Genomic DNA, 23577 nt, shown 5'->3' with positions numbered 1-23577 from the left:
TGTGAGATGGACGTCGGCCTCGCCTTTGAGAATCCAGGCTCCACACTGGCACCAGACAGGGGACATCAACATGCCACTGGCCACAGCCCCGCTCTGCCCCCTTCCTTCAAGAGATCTTCTCCTCTAGCTCCTTAGCTTGGAATGTAAGTCCCAACAACCCGGCCAAGAGGAAGGTTACATATCTCTCCAGCATTTCTGAGACCTCAGACCAGCTGCCCAATGCTTAGTTTTAAATGCATTTCATGTCCCTTAAATGCTTGAGGAGTCAATAAGTTAGAGAATCCCTAAATAAGCAAACAAGGCTTGGATCTTCATAAAACATGTTGTTGCCTAATCATAAATAAGTCTCGCTGTGGCGTCAGGCAAATGTCACAGAAAAATATAATGAAATTAAATGCAGTGTGTGCTTTCTCAAATAGAGGAACATTGGCCCCCAGACAATAGAGACAATTCCCTCACGAGTTTAGTCTTTGTCCCACCTCTTAATTTTCCCCACCCCTAACCCCACCCTCTCCGACACCATCCCCAAGGCTGCAGCCAACAAAGCAGTCGTGTTCCTGAGGCTTGTCCAGTGGACCTGGCTGCTGTCCTCTGCAGTTAACCAGAGTGTGGTAAGTATTATTGTAATACAAAGTAATACGTTTCAATTGTGTAACCTTTTCTCTTTACCATCTTCTTTCAAAAGAAAAAAAAATTAAAAAAATAATAAGCTGTAAAGCCAGTAAAATTTTACCATGTAATTAACAAAACCCAGGGCAGAATTGAATGCTAGGTATTCATCATGTGTCTCGCCGATTTTTTTTTAAAAACCGTAAGTCTGCAATATGCAGTTGTCTTTTAAATTAAATTTGGCTGTGGTGACTCTTAAGAGCCTAGGTATATCATGACTGTTTCTTTAAAATGTGCTACTAGAAGATACATTTGTATTAGGAAAAAATATTCTTGATGGTTAAAGAAGAAATCATTGTATTACTGTTAAGACTCGTGTGTTCAAAAATAATATTTTAAATTGAAATAGAAAGCTTCTAGAAAGTTTCTTATTTTATGATTGGCTTCAGGATTTGCTGTTGGAATTGGTTTTGTTAGTAGGGAGGCACAATTCTGCTTTCAGTCGTTTTGAGCTTTATCATTATTGTCAGAATTAACTCTAAATGTCTCTGTTTTGTTAGGGGGAAAAACCCAGTTTTTTTGAAATTGTTAGGATCTGGCCACTTGCTGCCTTTGCTGATTTGTAGCATTGTTATTATCAGCAGTAATACCAAGGCAGCTCTCAGTATTCCCTGTCAAAGAAATAATTAGGTTTTCTCACTTGCATAATTTAAAGGAACTTTTTTTCCCTTCCTCTTATATCCAGACCCCTAAGGCAAGCACATTTCTGAAAAATGGTATTTTTGACATCTAGATGTCTAGACCTAAAGACTTTAAAATTATGTGTATGAAACTCACAATTTCTATATTCATACTTTGGTTCATTCATTTATTTAAAAAAAAAAAATACCCATTGAGCACCTGCTCTGCTCCAGGCACTGTGGTGAGATAAAATGTGGAGTGGAGCTATGTCTCTGACTCCAGGAGAGGCGAAGGACCTAGAAACAGCTGCCCTTAAAAAATAACCAGTACCAGACATCTTTAGATGTCTTAAATGCACTGAAATATACACGATGTGCTACGTGTCCACACCCATTCATATGTAAATAAGCATGAAGTCCAATATCATTATGATTATTTCCCTCAAGGATTACGTTTATTTGAGCAGGGAGGCTAAATATTTTTCTAAAATTTTCTCTCATTTATTTTACTTTATTGCCCCAGCTTTATTGGTGCCCTAAGGATGTATTTCGTTTACCTCCTGGTAGGTAGCCAGCCTTAAGAGCACTTGAATGTGTTAGCAAAATGTAGGGGAAGCCCAGAGGACTGAGCAGGCATTCCATGGGGGGCCATCAGTTTTATTGAGAAATTTGCACTTAACACTGCATTGAAGCTCACTTGGGTCTAACTTGGGAGAGTGAAAATGAAGACAGATGTATGTGGATTTAATGGATGACCCTCTTAGCACATAGACAGTGTTCGGGAAGAATACATCTGGAGGCTTTTGAGGAAAACAAATATAATCAAGTGTTTGTATACTCGGCTGCCTTTCCCCTGAACTAAATTTGTCATCATTTAAGTGCTCCCTGGTCACACGTAACTGTATTCTCATTGAAGTTTTGACACCTATTTATACCAACAAGAGCACTCAAAATGGTTTTGTTGTTCTCTTATAAAGTACTGGATGGGTCCTGCTCAAGTTTTAGATTACAGACACCATCCAAATTCAACAATCCAGAAGTTCTAATCATTGATTTTATGGGTAAGGACCAGTACTAGCTTAGCTCTCGTTATTTCCATCACCAGTACGAGTAGTTGGCACTGAGGATAGGGCTGGGGGGGGGGGCGGAATTCTTCCACCCACTCATAATAAAACACAATTTAAAATCACTTAACAAACATGACCGTTTACCAAAAACTTTAAAAATAATAATAAAGACTGTTCAAGATGTTCTGTACTGAAATGGATGCAGCTATTAGCTGTATTGATTTACCAGGTAAGGGACCTTAGGCCCACATAATTAAAAAGGACAGGTAATTGCAATTCAAATATGAGGCACAGCAAGATTTACAATAGAGTGCATGCTTCATAGGTCTTCTAGTTTTTTTAGCCACACTGTTAAGTCTAAGACATCTACAGGACTGCTATTCTGTGGATATGACCAGTTACTAGAGATGCTAAGCATGAGAGAGCCAAGTCCTCTGCAAATCCAGGAGCTAGTGATACCTTCTTCTCCCTTTAGGATTTCTCTTTGCTGAGCTCCTAGTAGAGACAAAGAGTACCAAGAAAGACTTGAAGAGAGAAACAGAATAAAGGCAAGACATGAGTCTGAGGAAATAGACCATTACTTAAGTGAGGAATCTGGTTGAGAAATTTGAGAGATTTCAGGGTATTGCATATGAATTGGGACTTTGAAGTTAACTCAAAAATTGATTCACTCAGTTAATTGTATTTCTTTATTTCTTTTTTTCAAGTTTGTCTATTTATTTTGAGAGAGAGAGAAAGCACCAGTCAGGGAGGGGCAGAACGAGAGGGAGGGAGAGAATCCCAAGCTGTCTCCATACTGTCAGTGCAGAGCCCGATGCGTGGCTGGAACTCACGAGCCATGAGACCACGACCTGAACTGAAATCAGATGCTTAACCAACTGAGCCACCCTGGCGCCCCTCAGTTAATAGTATCTCAACCTTTAATTCAGCAGACAGAAATAAATTATGGAATGAGCTGGAAGAACTCCAACTAAATTATTTCTTAGAAAGAAAGACCCTCTCTGCTCGTTTATGCCAACTCAAGAGACGTAGTAAGGGTCTTCACTAATCAGATAATAACAATTCTGAGCTGGAGCACAATGATTGGATACCACTTCCAAAAGAGGTGAATATGTGCTCCCCAAGTGTAACAAGCAGTAATATAATAGCCTTCTGTATACTGTAGGAGAAATGGATTTGTTACCAAATTTAAGAAAATCTTCTTTAAAACATGGTCCTGTACATGAATTGTTTTTTATTGGACTAAATACAAGGACATTACATGACAAATTTCAGTAAGGTTAACATTGTATGGTAGATTTACCAGAGATATTTTTCTTTTGATATTTTGGTGATTTTTAGAGTGTCTTCACTGAACGTATTACTTTGGCTACATTTTTGTAATTATGTATGTTTGCAGTAAAAATGTAAGTAGTAGGAGAAATTTGAAATTGGGAGTAAATATGTGTTTCATTTTTGTGTAAAAGACATAAGCTCCACTACTTCAATACTCAAACCATCATTTTGGATAGACTTTCTTTAATACAGTGATTTTCAACCCTTACCACATCTTGGAGTCACCTGGGACACATTAAAAATATCAGTTCTAGGGACACCTGAGTGGCTCAGTCGGTTAAGCCTCCAATTTCAGCTCAGGTCATGATCTCACGGTACGTGAGTTCAAGCCCTGCATGGGGCTCTATGCTTACAGCTTAGAGCCTGGAGCCTGCTTTGGATTCTGTGTCTTCCTCTCTTTCTGCCCCTCCCCCCCCTCAGATGAATAAACATTAAATATATATCAGTTCCAAGGCCGCTAACCCCCTGGCCCAGGCAAGCAGTGGCTCAGAATCAGACTGGCGTCAAGTGGTTGATATTTTTAAAAGGTCAGTTCATTACATTATCTAAGATTCCATGTTGCAATTCTTTCATCTCCATAGTACTGACCAGGAAATTAGTTACCTAAAATTGTGCTCCAAGAGTGTTTTACTGCCTTCTTTTATTGTCACAGTGGGTGGGTTTTGTTAACACCTGAAATAAGCATTTTCCCAGTTCAGTGCTACACAGCTTTGGGACTTTGATCACTCCTATGGTCACATGCAATTCATCAGTACATGCAAAAGGTGTACCTCTTAACAAACACTATATGCTTCTTTTATTTTTTTTTTAATAGTTTNAGGACTATATGCTTCTTTTAAATGGATCATTTAAATGTCACTTGTAGCCTCTGTTGGTCATTTTCCCTTTCTCAACTTCCCTACCGATCACTTGCTGAAGCAGGCCTAGAACTGGTGTCTGAGGAAAACACAGGCTTCTCACAAATCTGCTTTTAGCTTATCTGGATTTTGAGTTAGGATGGCCATTAGCTCACATCCGTGCTACACGAGGGTGGCCTTCTATTCAGGTGTGTGTCCTGGCTGCTTCATTTAGTTTTTATGACAGTGCATTTGCCTTAAATACCTTTCCTTCTGCATCCCTGTTCCTATGCAGCATAAGCAGCCTTCCTGGGGAATCTGAACTCTGGTTCTCATCAAAGACTTCTAATTCAGCCCCATTGCTGCCCAATTCTTACCATAGCCTCGCTGGTGAAAATACTCATGGAGGGTTGTCCAAGAAGATACATCTAGTGTTTCCCTGAAAACTTGATTTTTAGTCCTGAATCATCCAGATTATCAGGGAGAGAAGTAATTTGCCTTCAGTGATTCTACTCCAGCATTGTGCTTTAACCCTGTACTAGGAAATATGTTCATGAAAGTCACTGTTCTATTTATTGTATTATATTGTATTTATTATTATTCTATTTATTGTTCTATTTATACTGTTAAGGGCTTTGACCACCACATGTCATATATCATCTCCTTTTTAAGGACCTTGATGAGAAATTTCTCTAGATCTCAATCTGTCCTTATTTTATAGACATGGGCAATTTCCTAAATATTTGTGTTCCTTCTTTGCTTTACCTGGTGGGAAGCTCAGAATTTTATTTGTAGCTCATATCCAGCAATATACAGAAAATTTAAAGCATGTGCTAAATTTGCTTCAGAGTTTACTTTCCCTGTGCCCAATTTCTTCATTGTTCACGTTATATCTTGTTATATATGTAAGTTTGTAGGCCACTCAAATCTTCTAAGAACAAGATGAGAGCATTAATCAAGAGTTTCTCAGCCTTGACACTATTAAGCCAAATAATTTATTGTTGGCAGGAAAGGGGGATTAAATCGGGGGATTTGGAGGAAAGAATGGGGGGGCGTATCCTTGGCCTCTATCCACTAGATATCAATAGCAGTTCCTGGTACTGAGGAAGTACCTTTCACATGACAGATTTATCTACTGCTTTTAGAGAAGAAGGGCAAGAGAAAGAGGTCAAAAGGACCTTCTAGTTTCTGCCATTTTTTCAAACTCCTTCAGTTCAATACATTCAACATGCCAACCTGGCATATTTTAGGATAGTGTGTCCTGAACCTCAACACTTAGTATTTTCTAAGCTATGTGCAACTCACTGTCTTTGGGGGATACAGATGACTGGAATCCGCTTTCGCTCTCAGAAAAACCTGCAAATGAAAAAACAAAACAAAACATATCTGAGTCTCTTATCTGAAGCTAACATAGCTTCTGAGAGCTTACCCGATAACCTGGGGAGAAGGAAGTGGAGACACTGTTACTGACTTTTAGAGGTAGCCAAGTATCAATAGTGAGGCTCATACCCAGTGTGCTGATCCCTATGTCCAGTGGGCTCTCCACCACATCATGAGAGAGTTGAGCAAGGCTGAGTACGAAGATAGCCAAATCCAACTTGGAGGGTTAGGAATGGCTTCATGGAGGAGGTGGCATTTGAGATGAGATCTTAACAGGTAAGTAGAGAAACAAAGGGCAGGAACTCACAGCAGGAACAGGGAATTCCTGCTGAGTGGTGGGCAGCGTGGCCTGACTGGATAAGTGAAGGAACTGGTAATCAAAGGACTGGAAAAATAGGGTGGGTCATTTCCTGAAGGTGAAATTGCCCTAGAGCCACGTATGCCTGAGAGCAGATTAACAAATTTTAAAATGAAAGTAGAGAAGAAGCTGAATGAATTAGGTCACCAGAGAGGAGTGTGGGAGAATGACAACAGAGACCTGGGAGGGACCCAAGATGTCAGTGCTCTTAATCCCTGACCTTCGCCCCAGTTCAAGGTTTTAGTGAGTAAGAACCTTTACTTTCTTGGTGAAAGGAGGATAACGGACTCTCCTGGTATCAGGAAAATTCCCAGTCAGGCACTATCAAATATACAAATACTTCTGAGAGGATCCTCATTTAAGGATTACCAAGCGTGAGGGGTGCTTGGGTGACTCAGTAAGTTAAGTGTCCGACTTTCACTTGGGTCACGATCTCTCAGTTCATGAGTTCAAGCCCCACGTTGGGCTCTGTGCTGACAGCTCATAGGCTAACGCTTACTTTAGCTTCTGTGTCTCTCTCTTTCTCTGCCCCTGCCCCCCACCATGCATGCTCTCTCTCCTTCTCTTTCTCTCAAAAATAAACAAACATTAAAAAAATTGTTTAAAGGATCACCAAGCATAAGCACCATTTTTAACAAAAGGGAAAATGTTTGGGAGTTGCTTTTTGGTTATAGAAATTATTTAGTTTAGGGACACCTGGGTGGTTCAATCAGTTAGGCTCTTGTTTTTGGCTCAGGTCACGAGCTCACAGTTCAAGGGATAGAGCCCCACGTTGGGCTCTGCACTGACAGTTCAGAGCCTGCCTGGGATTCTTTCTCTCTCTCTCTCTCTCTGCCCTCCCCAGCTCATGCTTTCTCTCTCTCTCAAAATAAATAAACATTGAAAAAAAAAAAGAAGTTACATTGCTTAAATTAGGAAATGCCATACCTTCAATTATACACAATCATTTTTAATTTTACATATAACAGAGCTTTCATTGTTTGGGCTAACACTTCAGAAATGATGTGATTGGTGGCACATTATTTAAGGATCAAACTGATACAGGGAATGCAAGCTCCTGTAGATGATCCGGATAACTGGCTCCAGATGCAGACTCAGACCCAGGACTAGCAGCAGGCCTGCTGTGGTGTTTCTGGGTGCTAGAGTGGCTCAGGGAGGGAGATTCCTTGGGAAGAGCAGGATCTGGATGTGTCTGGGGAGGCAGGGAAGCCTAGAAGCCAGATACTGGTAACCTTCTTTCCTCACTCCAAGTCTCTAAGCAGAAGAGATATATCCTCACCTAAGGCCTAACATGGAGGCTTCACTAAGTTGTGCAGAATGCCTTCCTCACATCACCCCACTACCCAACAGTGACCAAAGGCTTTTTGTTTCCAGATATTATTTAGTTTAAATTCAGAAATGTCATACTTTCAATGATGCATAATCATTTTAAATTTCCTTATAACTGAAAGTTTTCATGGTTTGGCTAAAATTTCAGAAATGATTTTGTAGGAGACGAAAAATAACTTACCCTCTACCCTTCCAATTCTCAGCTGGGGCCCCTGAAACAACATACAGATTAAGAAGAGAAAAACAGAAGTTTATTACTCGTATATCTCATGTACGTGGGAGATATGCAGGAAAATGAGGAACTCTCAGAGGTGGCTTAGAATTCGGGCTTAAACACCAGCTTCAGCTAAAGACACTGGAGAGAGAAAGTGTAGGGAAAGCCATTTATGGGGAGGGGAGCAGGTAAACAAAGGTAAGGTTTGTAATGAAGATTTGAGTCCATACTTTTTCCATTGAGAGTTTCTTGTGGTATAGAATCATCCCTCTCTTCCAGATAGGAGACAGGGACACTTACAAATGGAGATTTTCCCTTATAAATGTAAATTTCCCTTACAGGGTAAAATAATCAAAATAATCAACTAACAATAACTCTTCTGCCAGAGAGGCATATTGTGGAATGGCATTTTCTGGTCTACACACAATAGGTGCAAAGGCAGAGTCCATATGTGATGCAGAGACTGCATAATTCTGCTTGAGATGCAGGGGAGTAGGACACTGATTCCAGATGTAGATGAGACCCAGCATTAAAAAACAGGGCCGGTGGGGGCTGTTTGGGTGCTGGAGAAGCTCGAAGTGACTCAAAGCAGGGTCTTCCCAATTGACTCCATTTACTTTGCTTTTCTAGAAATGGGTTGCATACAACCCATGGAATGATCTGGTAGGAAGCTGAAAGCCAGAAGGAGGTGGACAAAGGAGAAAGGAGGGATAGAAACAGAGGGAATGAGGAGCCTGGGGAAACTCAAGTCAAGTGACATTCATCAGTTTGGAGGATCCCATCAGCATAGCTGGGGATGGTTGAGAGAAATGGAGTCTATGCAAGCCCTGGGCCAATCAGTTGGACTCCTTGGTAGAATGCAAGAGCGTGGACTTTGGCTTTAGCTCACCCACCTGGCCTGCACTGCTCCAAGTATTTGGTTTCAAATTAGGAGAAAAGATTATTATGAAGCTAGAATCCCATCACATACCTAAGATTGCTTAACATGAAAACTGGCAGTAGAAACTGCTCAAGAAATTTCCGTTTCCTTCCCTTATCCATGAATAAACAGCTGCATTCCCAGAGGAAATGCTTTGTAAGAATTTAGATAGAAGTAATAAATCATGGCCACCGTTAGTATCCTTTGGCCTCTCCCACCCTCCACAGGGTGGGAGACAGCTTCCTGCACAACCTTAGGGAAGCCTCTTTGTTTTGGCCTCCCCCACTCCAATCCCATTCTTGTAAACTGGGAGGCAGAAATTGCCCCCCCCATCATGGAATTATCTAATTCCAAAGTCATTCTCACAACTGTCCAAATAAATGCAAAATGCCCACTTAAATTTGAATTTCAACTGAAGAATGAAAAATTTTTTAGCATAAGTATGTCTCAATATTCCTTGAGTCTTACTTATTCAAATTTAACAGAACCTCCTTTATTTATTTTCCTAAATGTGGTAACTCTGTTTAATCATTTAACCATAATTTCTGCTTTTCTCAGTCTTAAGCCTAGGCTTCTGCTTCCCAGATTCTGTAGCAACCTACGGGTAAAATGGAAGATGGTGGTATCAACAGGTATTCCAAGGATGTGGGGCAAATAAAATTCTCATCCATTACTGATGGGAGTGTAAACTGGTACCACCACTTGACAATACTTTTTGGCACTTTCTACCAAGCCTAGGGCCCAGCAATTCTACTCCTAGAGGTAGACGCAACAGAAATACATCCCTGGCCCACCTAAAGATAGGTACAAGAATGTTCATCGCACTACTATGCCATTTCTAATAGTCCAAACTAGAAACAATACAATGGTAGCATGGATAAATAAGTTGTGATATCTATATAATGACCTATTATATGACAATGAGAGTAAATTAATTATTCTTATACACGACATGGCTGAATCTCACAATCTTAATTTTGAGCAAAAGAGGCCAGACACAGAAGAATAAATAATGCATATAATTAAATATATGTAAGGATCAAACAGAGGCAAAATGAGGCTCTGGCGTTTGAAGACAAGGTAGAAGCTGGGCAGAGGGTTATGACTTCCTGGGAGAGTTAAGAAGGGCTTCTTTGGTACTGGTAATGTCTTTCTTCTTGAACCAGCCTGTGGTTACAAGAACTGTTCACTGTTAGATTCATCAATCATGCTCGTGATCTCTGTACTTTACTACATGTAAATTGCACTTCAATTAGATGTTTATTGAAAGGGTTGAGGTGTGTCCTGATGGGGCTTTTTTTTCTGTAGACCTATATTATTGGAAACACCTTGTAGAGTACATTTGTGGTTTCCTTTATTCACAGAAAAATGTGTTAGATCTGTGGGAAAGAACTACAAGACATCTTTCTGCTAAAACTATGTGAAAGACCTAATCATCAATTAAAAAAAAAAAACTTAGGTATTGGCGTATCCCAACAATCTGTACAATTCTGGGATGTGATAGTTTAGGGGTGAATATGATTTGAACTCATTCATGTTTAGAGGGTGTCTGAAATTGAGAACCAGGCAGATCCATCTCTTCTGACCCTAACCTTGTCCCTAAAATAAAGAAATAGGATCCCAAAGACTACAGGTGGAGAATTTGTGAAGCGTGTCTATATTCAAATGGAGGTCAAAGAAGCCCAACCCAAAGAACTATGGACTTAAAGTGATAACTGTGGATTGAACAAAAGTTCTTTTTTGTTGTTGTTGTTTCTTAATGTTTATTTATTTATTTTGGAGAGAGAGAGCAGGGGAGGGGCAGAGAAGGAGAGAGAGAGAATCCCAAGCAGACTCTGAGCTGTCAGTACAGAACTTGATGTGGGGCTTGAATAGCTTATCGTGAGATGGTGACCTGTGCCCAAATCAAGAGTCAAATGCTCAACTGACTGAGCCACCCAGATGCCCTGAACAGAAGTCCTTTAAAATTTTGGGTGGCTCAGTCAGTTAAGTGTCTGACTCTTGGTTTCAGCTCAGGTCATGATCTCACTCATGGTTTCGTGAGTTCAAGCCCTGCATTGGTCTCTGTCCTGGTAGCATGGATCCTGCTTGGGATTCTCTCTTCTTCTCTCTATGCCCCTTCCCCACTTGCACTATCTCAGTCTCTCTCAAATTAAATAAACTTAAAAAATACTAAAAAATATAAAAGGGCTATTTTGAAGATTCTGATTCTGACTTCAGACCAACTATGGTGAATGGCAGTAGTAGCTATCTTTTCTCACTTTAGCTGGCCGAGATTATAATCCCAGATTGGTAGAGTCAGTGGAAATAATAATAAAAGCTTTAGAGTCCCAAGAATTTAAATCCCAGCCCTCCCATTCTGTCACTGTGGACATGTGACTTGCTTCCTGTTTCTGTCCCCTTCATCTGTGGCCTTGTGGAAGAAATGCCCATTTATTACAATATATAGAAGAGTGTAAAGGAGGGGTGGGAATTCTATTGATATCCCTCCAGGCCAAAGTATCTTTGATGTAGCTACTACTCAGGAAGAATTTACCCCATGCCAGCCACCACTCTAAGGGCTTTTCAAATATTGTTTAATGCTCCTGACAGCTTTATTACTATGTGCGGTGCATATCCCCATTTCACAGATTCAAGATAATGAGGCACTTGGAAGGAAGTAATTCCTCAAAGACCATTAACTAGTGGAGAGCTGGAGTCTGGGCAGCCTCCATGATGGAAACTACTGGATCCTGCTGTCTGGTCCACCTTCTCATCTTTGGGCTTCCGTAATGTTTCTTGTGAGGTGTCTCCACATCTTTGCCCTGGAAGTCTGTGAAGAGGGTGCAAGGAAACCCTCCATCTTTGAGACAAGCTTTATTTCCTCATCTATAAATTAGAGAGGTTGGACTACTGCTCCTGACTTACCTTGGCCCTGGCTTGTAACCTCTCTGCCTCTGTTTTCATGTCTGCAGTAGAAGCATCGTATCAGCCTTCATTCCCTGAGTGCTTCAGTGTGCGGGGAATATTAAACAGAGATCACAGTTAACTAGAGATCAAACATGAACACGCTTTGGAAAATAGAATGCTCCTTGCAAACATAAGCCATTGTTATATTGGCAACATATCACATTCAGGTTTTTCCATCTGCTTTCTTGTCACTGACATGCTCTTTAAATTCTCTCTCATGTATATGGTGATTTTTCAGTTTTCAAAATGTCTTCACGTAGCAGGATCTTTCTTGAGCCTACCAAATACCAGCAGTGACTAAAATCCAAGCCTTTAGGGGCATCTGGGTGGCTCAGTCAGTTGAGTGTCTGACTCGTGATATCAGCTCAGGTCTTTTTTTTTTACGTTTTTTATTTATTTCTGAGAAAGAGAGACAGTGTGATAAGGGGAGGGTCAGACAGAGAGGGAGACACAGAATCTGAAACAGGCACCAGGCTCTGAGCTGGCTGTCAGCATGGAGCCCGACGCAGGGTGCAAACCCACAAACCGTGAGATCAACCTGAGCCAGAGTGGGACGCCCAAACGACTGAGCCTTCCAGGCGCCCCATCAGCTCAGGTCTTGATCTTACGGTTGGTGGGCTTGAGCCCCCTATTGGGCTCTGCGCTGACAGTGTGGATTCTCTTGAGATTCTCTCTCTCTCTCTCTCTCTCTCTTTACCCACCCCCAGCTCTCTCTCTCTCTGTCTCTCTGTCTCTGTCTCTCTCTCTCTTTGTCTCTCTCTCACAAAATAAATAAATAAACAACAAAAAAATAAAATCCAAGCCTTTAGATCTCTACCCCATTGTTTACTTTATCACCACACTGTCATTAGCCTTCTGGAGCTGTGACCCCAGGCATTATTTTTGCTACTTAGCAAAATTTAGCCCAAAATAGACACAGGGGCGTATATGTCAGGTCACTGACCTATAGGAAACACGGTGCTTAATAGACATAGTCTATTGACATAGTCTTGGAGATCACAGTAATACAACAAACCATGAGAAAAGTGGTATTAAACTCACTTTAAAGATGTTAGGAGGGCCTGCTCACACACACATGCGCTCTCTCTATCAAAAATAAATAAACATTAAAAATTTTTCATAAAAAAGAATATAGCCTTATTGGTATATCTTTCTTTCCTTAATGATACACATGCAGCAGCCACAGCTATGTGTATATTTGTTTGTAATGATTTTCCCAATATATACTTTGAAGGTAATGGATAATTCATGCTTGAGGCCAGAAGTATATCTATAACATTCCGTACCGAACAGCCCATTGCCCGCACAATTTATTCACATGCTGTAACTATTTCTTGGATAACAGACTGAGCTCACACTGTGTGCCCACCCTGATTAGATGGTAGTAGAAAAGCTATCATAGTCCTCCTACATAATCAGAGAGGAGAAAGGCTTTTGGACCCCTGTGAAATATTTATCTAGCCCTATAGTTTCAAACATAATTCCTGGTGTGATTTGACAGTACTTATAGAGCCTTCTCAATCTGGTGGTTTCCCCTTATATGTCATAAAGCAGGTTCTTTATAATAAATATTACAGGCACCTTTCCAAGGCACTCCAAAGTGCCTTGGCCTTTATTAATCCATAAAACCTCTACCCCCACCTTGTTTACTTTTTGTGTGTGTGTGATGTTCACGTTTGAGAAAGAGAGAAACAGAGTGCAAGCAGGGGAGGGGCAGAGAGAGAGGGAGACACAGAATCCAAAGCAGGCTCCAGGCTCTGTGCTGTCAGCACAGAGCCCGACTCAGGACTTGAACCCACAGACTGGGAGATCATGACCTAAGCCGAAGTCGGACGCTTAACCGTCTGAGCCACCCAGTCAAAATCTCCACCCCTTTTATAAGGACTCATTTGTTGGGGGAGTCAATTGATCACAGCCATGGATCTCAGCATACACACAATCAATCAGTAAAAAGAGCAGGGCAGGGCAAGAGCTAAGAAGACTGGCAAAGGCTGAGAGACAGTGAAATGACCTGTAAATCAGGTCTCCAGAGCTGTCTGCTTCACGACTGCCTCTTAAAATGTTACTCACTTGGGGTCCACCCCAGCTAGTGAATCAGAATCAAGTATGTGTGTTTTCAGCCCAGCACAAAGGACGAAACTACTGCGCAGTCAGGACTGAGATGCACTATGGGAGCATCTTGGACTGGGCTTTCCCTGACAACATGGAGGAGCAGGTGTACAGATGATGGGGACTTGCCCCTGGTTAAGGGAAAAGTTACAGGTGAACGGGGGCCAGGGCTACAGAGCACAGCATACAGTTATATCTGAAATAGTAAAGAAGAAAGTTTTAACATTAGTCGTTGTAAAACCAAACACGTTCTCTCCCTTGGGAGTTCTGACTGGTTATAGCTCAGGAGACTTCACTTGATCACTTGATGAAATCTGAAAAGTATAGGCACCACTTTGTTCAAGGGACACTATTCCTTAGTGGTTTTTCAACTACTGTGTTTTTCTGTGGAAGCTTGAAGCCCCCTCACCCCCACATCCCTTTTTATCAGATTCTGGACTGACGATTTCACAAAAAGAAGTTAATTTTTTTAAGTAACCTAGGATATCTGTTAAAACTTTAGCTATCAGGATACCACTAGTAATTACACAATGAGGGCTGACATTAGCTAGAAGCATCTGTGTGATGACAATTTTTTTGAGAAGTAAAAAACTCTATTTCACAACGTTCTCTTAAGGGGCAACTGAGATAATGTCTGTGCAATAGCTTGGGGTTTTTTTGTTTGTTTGTTTGTTTGATTTTTGAGAGAAAGAGAGAGAGAGAGTAAAAGTGGGGGACAGGCAAAGAGAGAGGGAGACACAAAATCCAAAGTAAGCTCCAGGCTTTGGGCTGTCAACACAGAGCCTGACGTGGCGCTTCAACCCGTGAACTGTGAGACCATGACCTAAGCCAAAGTCGGACACTTAACCGACTGAGCCACCCTTTGTGCAATAGCTTTGTAAAAGTTATTACAATTACTATGAAATAAAACACCTCATATGCAAAATAGATGTTGCTCAGGATGGTTGTCTTGAAAAGAGAAGAAAAAATTCCTCTTGACAATAAAAAAAAAAGATCAGAGAACCCCCCAGAAAACCTGTGCAAGGAGCCCTCACCCCATCTCCTTGATGTTTCTAATTGCCTAGTATCAACAATAGTCTGGAAATATCTTGTTAAGTCAGTTGAGTGTGGCCACCCCTAATCAGGAGAATGGTGATGAGATGTCTCCTCCACCAGGATCTGCATGATATCCAAACAACAGAGGCAGGTGTTTAACAGGTTTTTGGTTTTGTTTTCACAGGCAGTGCCCTTTGGAACGTAGCCTTAAAAATGAATCCAGTTGTTTCACAGCCAGGATATGGGACAGCGGGTGTGATGACTAGTGACTGGCAGTCTGGCGTGTTTGACTGCTGTGATGACCTGGGGATTTGTAAGTACATGTGGTTATTGCTCCTCCTCAGCTCCCGTAATGCAGGCTCCTGACCTAATGAAACTCATCTACTCATCCTGCCATTGAGCTCCAGCTTTATGGTCCAACTCGGGAAATCACAAACTGCAAGCCCGTGGGTGGATTTAGCCACCAGATGTGTTTTGTTTGTCCTGTACACAATGAACTCTCTTCATGCATTAATTTAAAAAGACTAGGAAACATATAAAAATCAGATTTCACATAAAAATCTGGCTTTCCAGTGTAGATTTCCAACTTCTCTTGGAAATTAAAAAATCTGGAGAGATGAGCTTTCATCACACATGGTGGGGGGGGGGAGCACTTCACTCCTGCTTAGCATTAGCTAATCCCACTGAAAGACAGTCTTGTTCTACTGTTTGCCATGTGTATTTATGTCCACTATTGTCTATTTTGTGTTTTTTTCTCCAGCTATTTCACTCATTTTAGCTGCGCGAACTTGAGTTTGTGATCCTTGTCTAGATCAATCACGTTTTGCAATTTTCCACCTCTTAGTATCACCATGTTCTTGACATATTGCTCCAGTTTGGCTTCTATTTACTTCCCCCTCTCTCCTACAATGCTGTTCCATGTTTCCCAGCTTTCAGTGACGTTCTTGTAACTCTTGTCATTGACCCATTTCAGGAAGTGTTGCAGGTTTTTGGCTTTACCAAAATCTAATTATTTTCCACAACAAAACACACTCTTATGTGAGAAACCTTTTCTTATTTCAGAGTCTCGTGCTGTGTGGGTTGCAGACATTCTCTGTGGGGCTCATCTTTCCATTGGGCATGAGAAATAGCCTCCTTTTTGTGTGTATGATGGAAGTTCCGCTAGGTTCTTCGGAGATAGCCTTTTGCTTAAAAACAATCAATCAAGAAATCACAGACTCTCTTATATCTAGGGTACAGCCATACCAGAACCCCACCCCGGAACTTTTCAAAACAGATTTTTACTCAAAGCATATTTGAGAACAGTTTCCTGTTTGTTTCTATTTTCTTAAGCCCTTCCTCTGTCTTATAGAGAGGCTTTAAAGTGAAATTGCACTCAACTTTTTAAACAACTGATACCCGTATCTCTTAATTCCTGCTTGCCTCCATCCTCATCATGATGATAGGGCCCTCCTTTTACCCGAATGACCACCTAGAATCTATGTCTCTTCTTTGTCTGTAATGATTTGTTCACTCAGTGGTTTCTGCCTCTAAACACCCTCCCCTGGATGTTCTATGGCTTCTCAGACATCCTGACGCCACGAACTTCCTCTGCAAGCATGACCCGTATGTAACAAGGGCAGGGAAGAAAGATAATGTGAACAATCTCAGACTGGCAAGGCAGGAGCTTTTGCAATTAAATCTGACCCGGTAATAATGACTCACAAATTATCCCCAGTTCCTGGACAGCCAGCTCAAGAAGCAAGACACTAAGGGCCAGGTGACAACATTGTTTTCTCTGAGTGCCCGTTAGAGCCATTTCCTGAGCCAACATCTTATTGAAAGAGGTGTGATGTCATTGAAAGCATGGTGACTTTCACTAACTCTTCTGTGTGTCTTCTCCCTGTACCCAGGCATCTGTGGGACTTTCTTTCCCCTGTGCCTTTCCTGTCAGATCGCCTCTGACATGAACGAATGCTGTCTGTGTGGAGCAAGTGTCGCCATGAGGACCTTGTATCGAACCCGATATGGCATCCCGGTGAGTCACCCGCGCGCACCGTGAGGCGCGAGACCAGATACCTGAGGGCTTTCTTCAGTCTGACCACATCTGTGTGATTGCCCACCTTGCCTTCATGGCTTCACCCTAATCTTGTCTCCACTCCCACCCGCAGTGTGTTAAGTGATTACCAGGGGCTGTGCCGCCACGTACACTCTGGAATAGATTAGTAACACAATCTTAAATCGCTCCAGTAGATGTGTCCCTGAAAGAGTTGCCAGAGGTGAGTAGGGGAGGAATGGGGGGCCCTTAGCCTCTCCTGGCTTTGCTCAGAGGCAGACACAGGACCCTACACATCTGCAGGCTGGCCCACAGCTGGTTAGAAAGCTTTGGGGAGAGGTGGTGTGTAGTGGATCCCTTCACAGCTGGCACAGCTGCCTCCTAAGCCAGTGTTCATTAATTTAAAAGTGATTATGGAGCATCTAGGCGCTGCCTAAGTCCCTTTAGTATTCATTCATTCAACAGGGATTTACCCCGTACGTGGGACATGCTGATTCCAGATGCTAGAGACGCCTCAGTGAACAAAGCAAATCAAAAGCCCCGTCTGCATGTAGCTTACATCCTTTTTCTTCTTGTTTCTGAGACCTTTATTTTAACATGGTTTCAGACTTAAGGAAAAGTTGCAGAAACAACAACAACAAAGAAATAATACAAAGAATTCCTGAATACCCTTCATCCACATTCCCCAAATGCTAAAAATCTTGCCACCTTTGTTTATTTACTCCTTCCTCTACCTCTCTGTCCATTCTGTTTTATTTTTTCCAAAATATTGAGAGGAAATTACAAATTTGATGTCCTGTTACCTCTATTACAGCATGTATTTCTTAATAACAAGGTCATTCATTTATATTACCATAGTATAATAATCAAAATCAGGAATTTAACACTGATACAATACTATCAGCTAATTTGTGGATTTTTTTAAAATTTTTTTTAATGTTTTTATTTATTTCCAGGAGAGAGAGAGTGAGACAGCGTGAGCAGGGGAGGGTCAGAGAGAGAGGGAGTCACAGGCTCCGAAACAGGCTCCAGGCTCTGAGCTGGCAGTCAGCACAGAGCCCGACGCGGGGCTCGAACCCACGAACCACGAGATCATGACCTAAGCGAAAGTCGGACGCTTAACCGACTAAGCCACCCAGGCGCCCCGCTAATTTGTGGATCTTATTTAAACTCTACCAATTAACCCAATTAACATTCTTTGGGTGAGAAAAAAATCAATCTGGGATCACGTATTTCTTCAGTTGTCATTCCTAGTTTGTCTCCTACAATGGGGAATAGTTTCCCAGTCTTTCGTTGTCTTTTTTTCCCCTAAGCACAGATCAGTTATTTTGTCAACTATCCTTCAGTTTGGTGTGTCAAACGTGTCCTCGTGGTTAGACAGATTTTACACCTTGGCAGAACTTCAGTTCTGACACAATATTTGCTGTGCTTTATGTCAAGAGGCACATGACATCAGTGTATCCCATTATGGTTGTTGTTTAATTTGATTACTTAGTTACGATTGTGTCTGTCAAGAGTCTCCACTGTAAGGTTGCCATTTTCCCCTCTGTGATGCGTAAGGCCCTTGGTGAGAGACATAAATATTTTATTTCTCATCAAACCTTCACCCACAAGGAATAATATCCATTGAACATTCTCACCTAGATCGATTGTTACTATGATGGCAGAACTTACACTCTAATAGAAGATGGCTACAATGTAACTAAGTAAAAGCTTTATAGGGCACTGGTAAGTGGTACCGAAAAAAAAATAAAGCAAAGTAGAGGAATAAAGAGTGTTAAAGCATTTTATTTTATTTTCTGCATCATAAAATATATTTTTATCTAAACAGGGTTTATCCCAGGAATGCAAAGATGGCTCTGTAGCAGAATAACCTATTTATAGATTCAAAAAGAAACACCACAGGATCATCTCAATTGATGCAGAGAAACCATTCAACGCAATTCAATACTCATCCACATTTTTAGAAAGGGAGTTCTAATTTTAAATAGGGTTATCAGGGAAGACCTTGGTACAAAAGTAAAGACCTAAAAGGATGAGAAGTTGACCCATCTTGGGAAGATCCGGGGAGAGAAAAGGGTGCCACCCAAGGCTTTGAAGTAGAGTTTATCTGGAATGTTCCAGAAACTGCAAGGGGCCAGAGAAGCAGGAATAGAGAGAGTAGGCGGTGGGGTTAGGATGTCATGGAAAAAAGATGACATCAGAGCAAGAGTTAGAACTTCTAGGGCCTTGAAGACCAGCATAAGAACTTTAGCTGTTACTCTGAGTGAGCAGAGAAGCCACTGAAATGTTTTAAACAAAGAACTGACATGATGGAGTTTTTCCTGGAAACTTAGCCTCTGCCCCACTCACTGCTCCCATAGGAATGGGAGCAAGTTCTTAATCTCCCTAAGCCTCAGCCCCCTCACAGATTGAATTGTCATAATGATACTTCCCCTTGGTAGTGTGGTAAAAGTCATGTGACATAATGAATCGACAATGTATATACTATGTGTAGCACAGGACCTGGCAATTAATAAGTGTTTCGTAAACAACTACTTTTATTTTTGTTCTTTTCTCCAAGAATCACTCAGCTGTTTCTCAGGGCAGTGGTGTGTTCAGATCCCCGGGCTCATTTCTCCTGTGTGCCTGCTCAGCCGCCTGACTTGCTCAGTGCTGGAGGCTGCTCTCATTCATGCTGTCCTTAAGGCCGCATAAGACTTAACTTTGTGCCCCCACCTTGAACTTCCTGAATCGTATGCAAAATGTCGGGCATCTTGAACTTCCTGAATTGCATGCAAAGTGTCATGCATATGTACTTAGGTATACGGTGTGAGGGTAAGAGTCTCAAAGCAGCCCAAAACCTCAACATGGAATACAGGAAGGGGCACTTAGCTGGATCTGGAGATAAGGGTTTAGGAAACTCAACAAATAGCAAACTGTTTGACTCTCTGCTAAGTCATTTGGTGACATCAGTTTTCTCATCTGTCATGAGGAAGTTGTGCAAGATGATTCCTAGTTCTAGGATTCTAGGATATGGTATGGTTCCTCGATGTACAATGAAGTAGCATATTTATAGACAGCGTATCTCTATTTCCTCCTTAGAACAGACTAAAAAAAATTCCCTGGACTGATTTGTATCATTCAGGCTCTCTGCTTTGTTTCTCTTTCACACCCATGCAAACTTTTATGGGGCTGCTGCAATGCAGCCTCTCTGCTCTGCCTCTCCCTTAGTGGACACAGCCAAGAAAGCACCCCTTTGGCCAGGGCACAAGAGAGAAGGGGGAAGAAAAGAAAGAGGCAGTCACTGACTGTACTACTGTTGCTGGGATATTATTTTGGTGTATATTTGCTCATTTACTACATGCAAACTCCTGTGGTACAGGAATCATTACCTCCCTTTATAGATATGAGAACCATATACATGAGAAAATGAGAAAGGCGTAAGGTCATAGAACATGTGAATGTTGGAATTGTTTACCCAGTGTCTCCTGCACCACAGTAGGAGCCCTTTCAAGGGTGTGTCTCCCAGAAAGTCACTGAGGACTCAAATGGACCCTTGCAGTGAGAGGGCCCTCAAATCCTTGCAAAGTACTCCATTCCATGGTTTGCCAAACAATAATCATTCGTTTCTTTCTTCTTTTCCCCATAATTTATGTATTTTTCCCTTGTTGCTAACATCCCCCTTTGTAGAACATGAAAGATGTCAATGAAATTGGCTAGAGGGATGCAATGTGGGGCCTGGTCTGGCACTACTCACAAGCTACAGAAAAAAAATTGTGCATTTCACAACTGGCTTTAAGGGAAGCATTTCAGAAGAGATGATAGAGGACTGGAGCTACAGTGGTAGCCTGCACACCATTTGACATAGTGTCGTATGGGCACTGGCTTGAGAAAAGAAAGACCAAGAGCTGCCACCGATTCGTTATGTGATCTGAACAAGTCATTTAACTTCACTTGCTCATCAGAAAAATGGGGATCATGTCACAGAATTCTCATGATAAGCCAGTAACATACAACATACCTTTTTTTTTAAAAATGTTTACTTTATTTATTTTGAGAGAGAGCGAGCATAAGCAGAGGAGAGTCAGAGAGAGGGAGAGAGACAGAATCCCAAGCAGGCTCCACACTCAGCTCAGAGCCCAATATGGGGCTCAAACCCATGAACCATGAGATCATGACCTGAGCCAAAATCACAACTCAGACACTTATGTACCAATGTACCTTCTAAAGGGTTTTGAAAAGCTATACAAATGCAAGGAATTGTGTGACTGTATTTCTGGGATGTATGTTGACCCACTGTTTGGTTTTCAACAGGGATCTATTTGCAATGATTTCCTGTTGCTGGGATGTTTCCCTCAATGCACCCTTTGCCAACTCAAGCGAGATATTGAGAAAAGAAAAGCAATGAACGCTTTCTAAAAAGTGCTTACAACTTGGTAAGTTGTTGGGAATTCTTTGATTAGGGGTGTCAAAACAAATATCTTAATAACATCTTTTATGTCCTTGGTCTTCTCTCACAAACACATGAAACATCCCTTACAAAATGGGGGACAAATGATTTTTAATCACCAGCCCACACCAACAGCTGGTAGTCAGCTCCCATGGGTTGAGAGGTCTAAATCTGGTAGGATAGGAAAGAATTCTGGGATTTTTTTTAGGTTGTCTGCCACAGGAGGGGTGGCTGTGTGAGGTACCAAATGAGCATGCCACATATCAACCATGTGTATCTTAATTAGACCATGATTTATGGTAGTAGACATATGTGTGTGACCAGACATTTGTTTCCCTAAGTTTGGTTCCTAGGTCTACTGTTGCCAACAGTAACTGATTCAGGTGTTATACTAAGTATGACTGCATAGTGTGCCTAGTTCTGTGTTCTTGATGACACCAGCATGTTAATATAATAATCCTTCCTCCAGAGTGATGGGAAGCTATTTTTTAGTCTCTGTAAGTAATGTGTGGACAATTCACCTAGTTATGCCAAATTCCCAAAGCCCCCACTATGAAGAAGAGTCACTGAATTTTTGGTGGTTATGTTGTCAAAGTTGGGTAGCTGCTCATTCACCTAGTTTCCTAAGCTCCCCAACTCACATTTTCTTATGAGTTTTCTTATCATCCCTCTTCCTCCTTTACCTCCTGAGAATTGACTGTTATCTCTCTTTCCAAGCAGTGATGTTTGTTAAAAAGCCTGTGTTAACAATTTGAGTCAGAATCTGATGCCAAAGTAGCTCTAAGGAAAGGAGGGTATGACAGTTTACTGGTATAGTCATCCAGTCAATGAAAAAGATTGTTTAGTGTTCTCCACTCTTTGGAGACTCTTACTTTGGCATGGTTAATGATTCATTGACATTTGATAACAGAAATTAACCCCGGCAACCTACAGAGTATTCTCAACCACCTAGAAACAGTTCCTGACACCTAGTAGACACTTAATAAATATTGTGGAAGAATAAATCAATGTCGCTTTCAAGCAAGGAAGCATAATAAGGCCCTCACCTAGGAGATTCTTCTTAATCTTAACTGGTGATTGTGATTCTTTCTAATAGATTGTACTGAATCAAGGACCATGATTTGATGTAAATTTTAAATATGCAGCAATTTGGTAATAGGGTAGGGGTGGAATAAAAGTTTTGATTTTGGGAGCAAGATAATATAAAGAAAGATGAAATTGGTAAGTTCTAAATTGTTTATTCATATTTTTTCTCTCTTCTTTCCTTTTCTCCCCCTCTGATTTCTACAGGTCATTCACAATGTGGTGAAAGAAATGCTGGGATGGTGCACTCATCTGCTGTGCTGTCTCACCCAAATTTTAGAAACTAATTCAACCAATCATATGGCTTCCAATGGCTTCAAGACCTTTTTAATTTCCAGTTTATCCCAAAAGAAATTTATTCCCAGTGCTGTTCTCTAAAATGACTGCTATTAAAAAATTAATGTCCTCAACATTTCTGGTGTCTGTTAATACAGCAGCACGAAAAATTCAATATGATTTTTTAAAACATGAACCCAAGTTTGTCATGTTAAAGTTGAATGATCTGTACATGGGGAGTCTTTGTTTTCCTCTCTCTTTCAATTTTGAAAGGCTTTTTTTAAAGTATAGTTGACACATAAAGATTCTTTTTTAAATGTTTTTTTAAAATTTATTTTGAGGGGCGCCTGGGTGGCTTAGTCGGTTAAGCGTCCGACTTTCGCTTAGGTCATGATCTCGCGGTTCGTGGGTTCGAGCCCCGCGTCGGGCTCTGTGCTGACTACAAGCTCAGAGCCTGGAGCCTGTTTCAGTCTGTGACTCCCTCTCTCTCTGACCCTCCCCTGTTCACGCTGTCTCTCTCTCTCTCCTAGAAATAAATAAAACATTTTAAAAAAAATTTATTTTCAGAAAGAGAGAGAGAAAATGCGTGGGGGAGGGGCAAAGAGAGAGGAGAGAGAATCCCAAGCAGGCTCCATGCCCAGTGCAGAGCCTGATGTGGGGCCCCGTGCCACAACCACAAGATGATGACCTGAGCCAATAATGACAGTCAGATGCTTAACTACCCAGGTGCCCCAGTCCACACACCTTTCTTGTGCAAAGCAGTTTAGTTCTACCTCAGCTTGCTAGTCTAGGAACCACGGCCCCAAAGGTGCAAGATGAGGGTGAAATTCTTCTGTCAAACAAACAAAAAATGTTTTCTAGGTCGCTTATTAGAAAATTACAGCATAATTTATATGTGTTTGTACATAGAAGTCATGATAAATAGGAGTTT

The 23577-nt window shown here is 41.4% G+C and overlaps 1 protein-coding gene and 1 non-coding gene across 2 annotated transcripts; both read left to right on the top strand.

Moving 5' to 3' along the window:
- On the top strand, positions 1 to 22780 carry LOC144240448 (placenta-specific gene 8 protein-like). Its single transcript, XM_077774781.1, has 6 exons — positions 1 to 143; positions 531 to 611; positions 15005 to 15133; positions 16713 to 16837; positions 21152 to 21273; positions 22578 to 22780. The coding sequence occupies exons 3-5, from the start codon at positions 15034 to 15036 to the stop codon at positions 21254 to 21256; spliced, it is 330 nt and encodes a 109-aa protein (XP_077630907.1). The 5' UTR covers positions 1 to 143; positions 531 to 611; positions 15005 to 15033; the 3' UTR covers positions 21257 to 21273; positions 22578 to 22780.
- Positions 9999 to 10132, top strand: LOC144240471 (small nucleolar RNA SNORA18). The gene has a single exon (XR_013337735.1). It is a non-coding gene; the product is annotated as a small nucleolar RNA SNORA18 (small nucleolar RNA).
- Positions 22781 to 23577: the final 797 nt, after the last annotated feature.

The sequence above is a fragment of the Crocuta crocuta genome, unplaced genomic scaffold, assembly GCF_008692635.1.
Source record: "Crocuta crocuta isolate KB4526 unplaced genomic scaffold, BGI_CrCroc_1.0 scaffold237, whole genome shotgun sequence".
NCBI classification, from domain to species: domain Eukaryota; kingdom Metazoa; phylum Chordata; class Mammalia; order Carnivora; family Hyaenidae; genus Crocuta; species Crocuta crocuta.
The sequence above is the reverse complement of the archived record's forward strand: the minus strand, read 5'-3'. Positions and strand labels throughout refer to the sequence as shown.

Bases quoted from the DNA above. Each gene is read 5' to 3' on its own strand.
- LOC144240448 (XM_077774781.1), top strand. From the start codon at position 15,034: ATGAATCCAGTTGTTTCACAGCCAGGATATGGGACAGCGGGTGTGATG. The intron at 15,134-16,712 runs GTAAGTACATGT...CCCTGTACCCAG, and splicing joins CTGTGATGACCTGGGGATTT to GCATCTGTGGGACTTTCTTT. The intron at 16,838-21,151 runs GTGAGTCACCCG...GGTTTTCAACAG, and splicing joins GAACCCGATATGGCATCCCG to GGATCTATTTGCAATGATTT.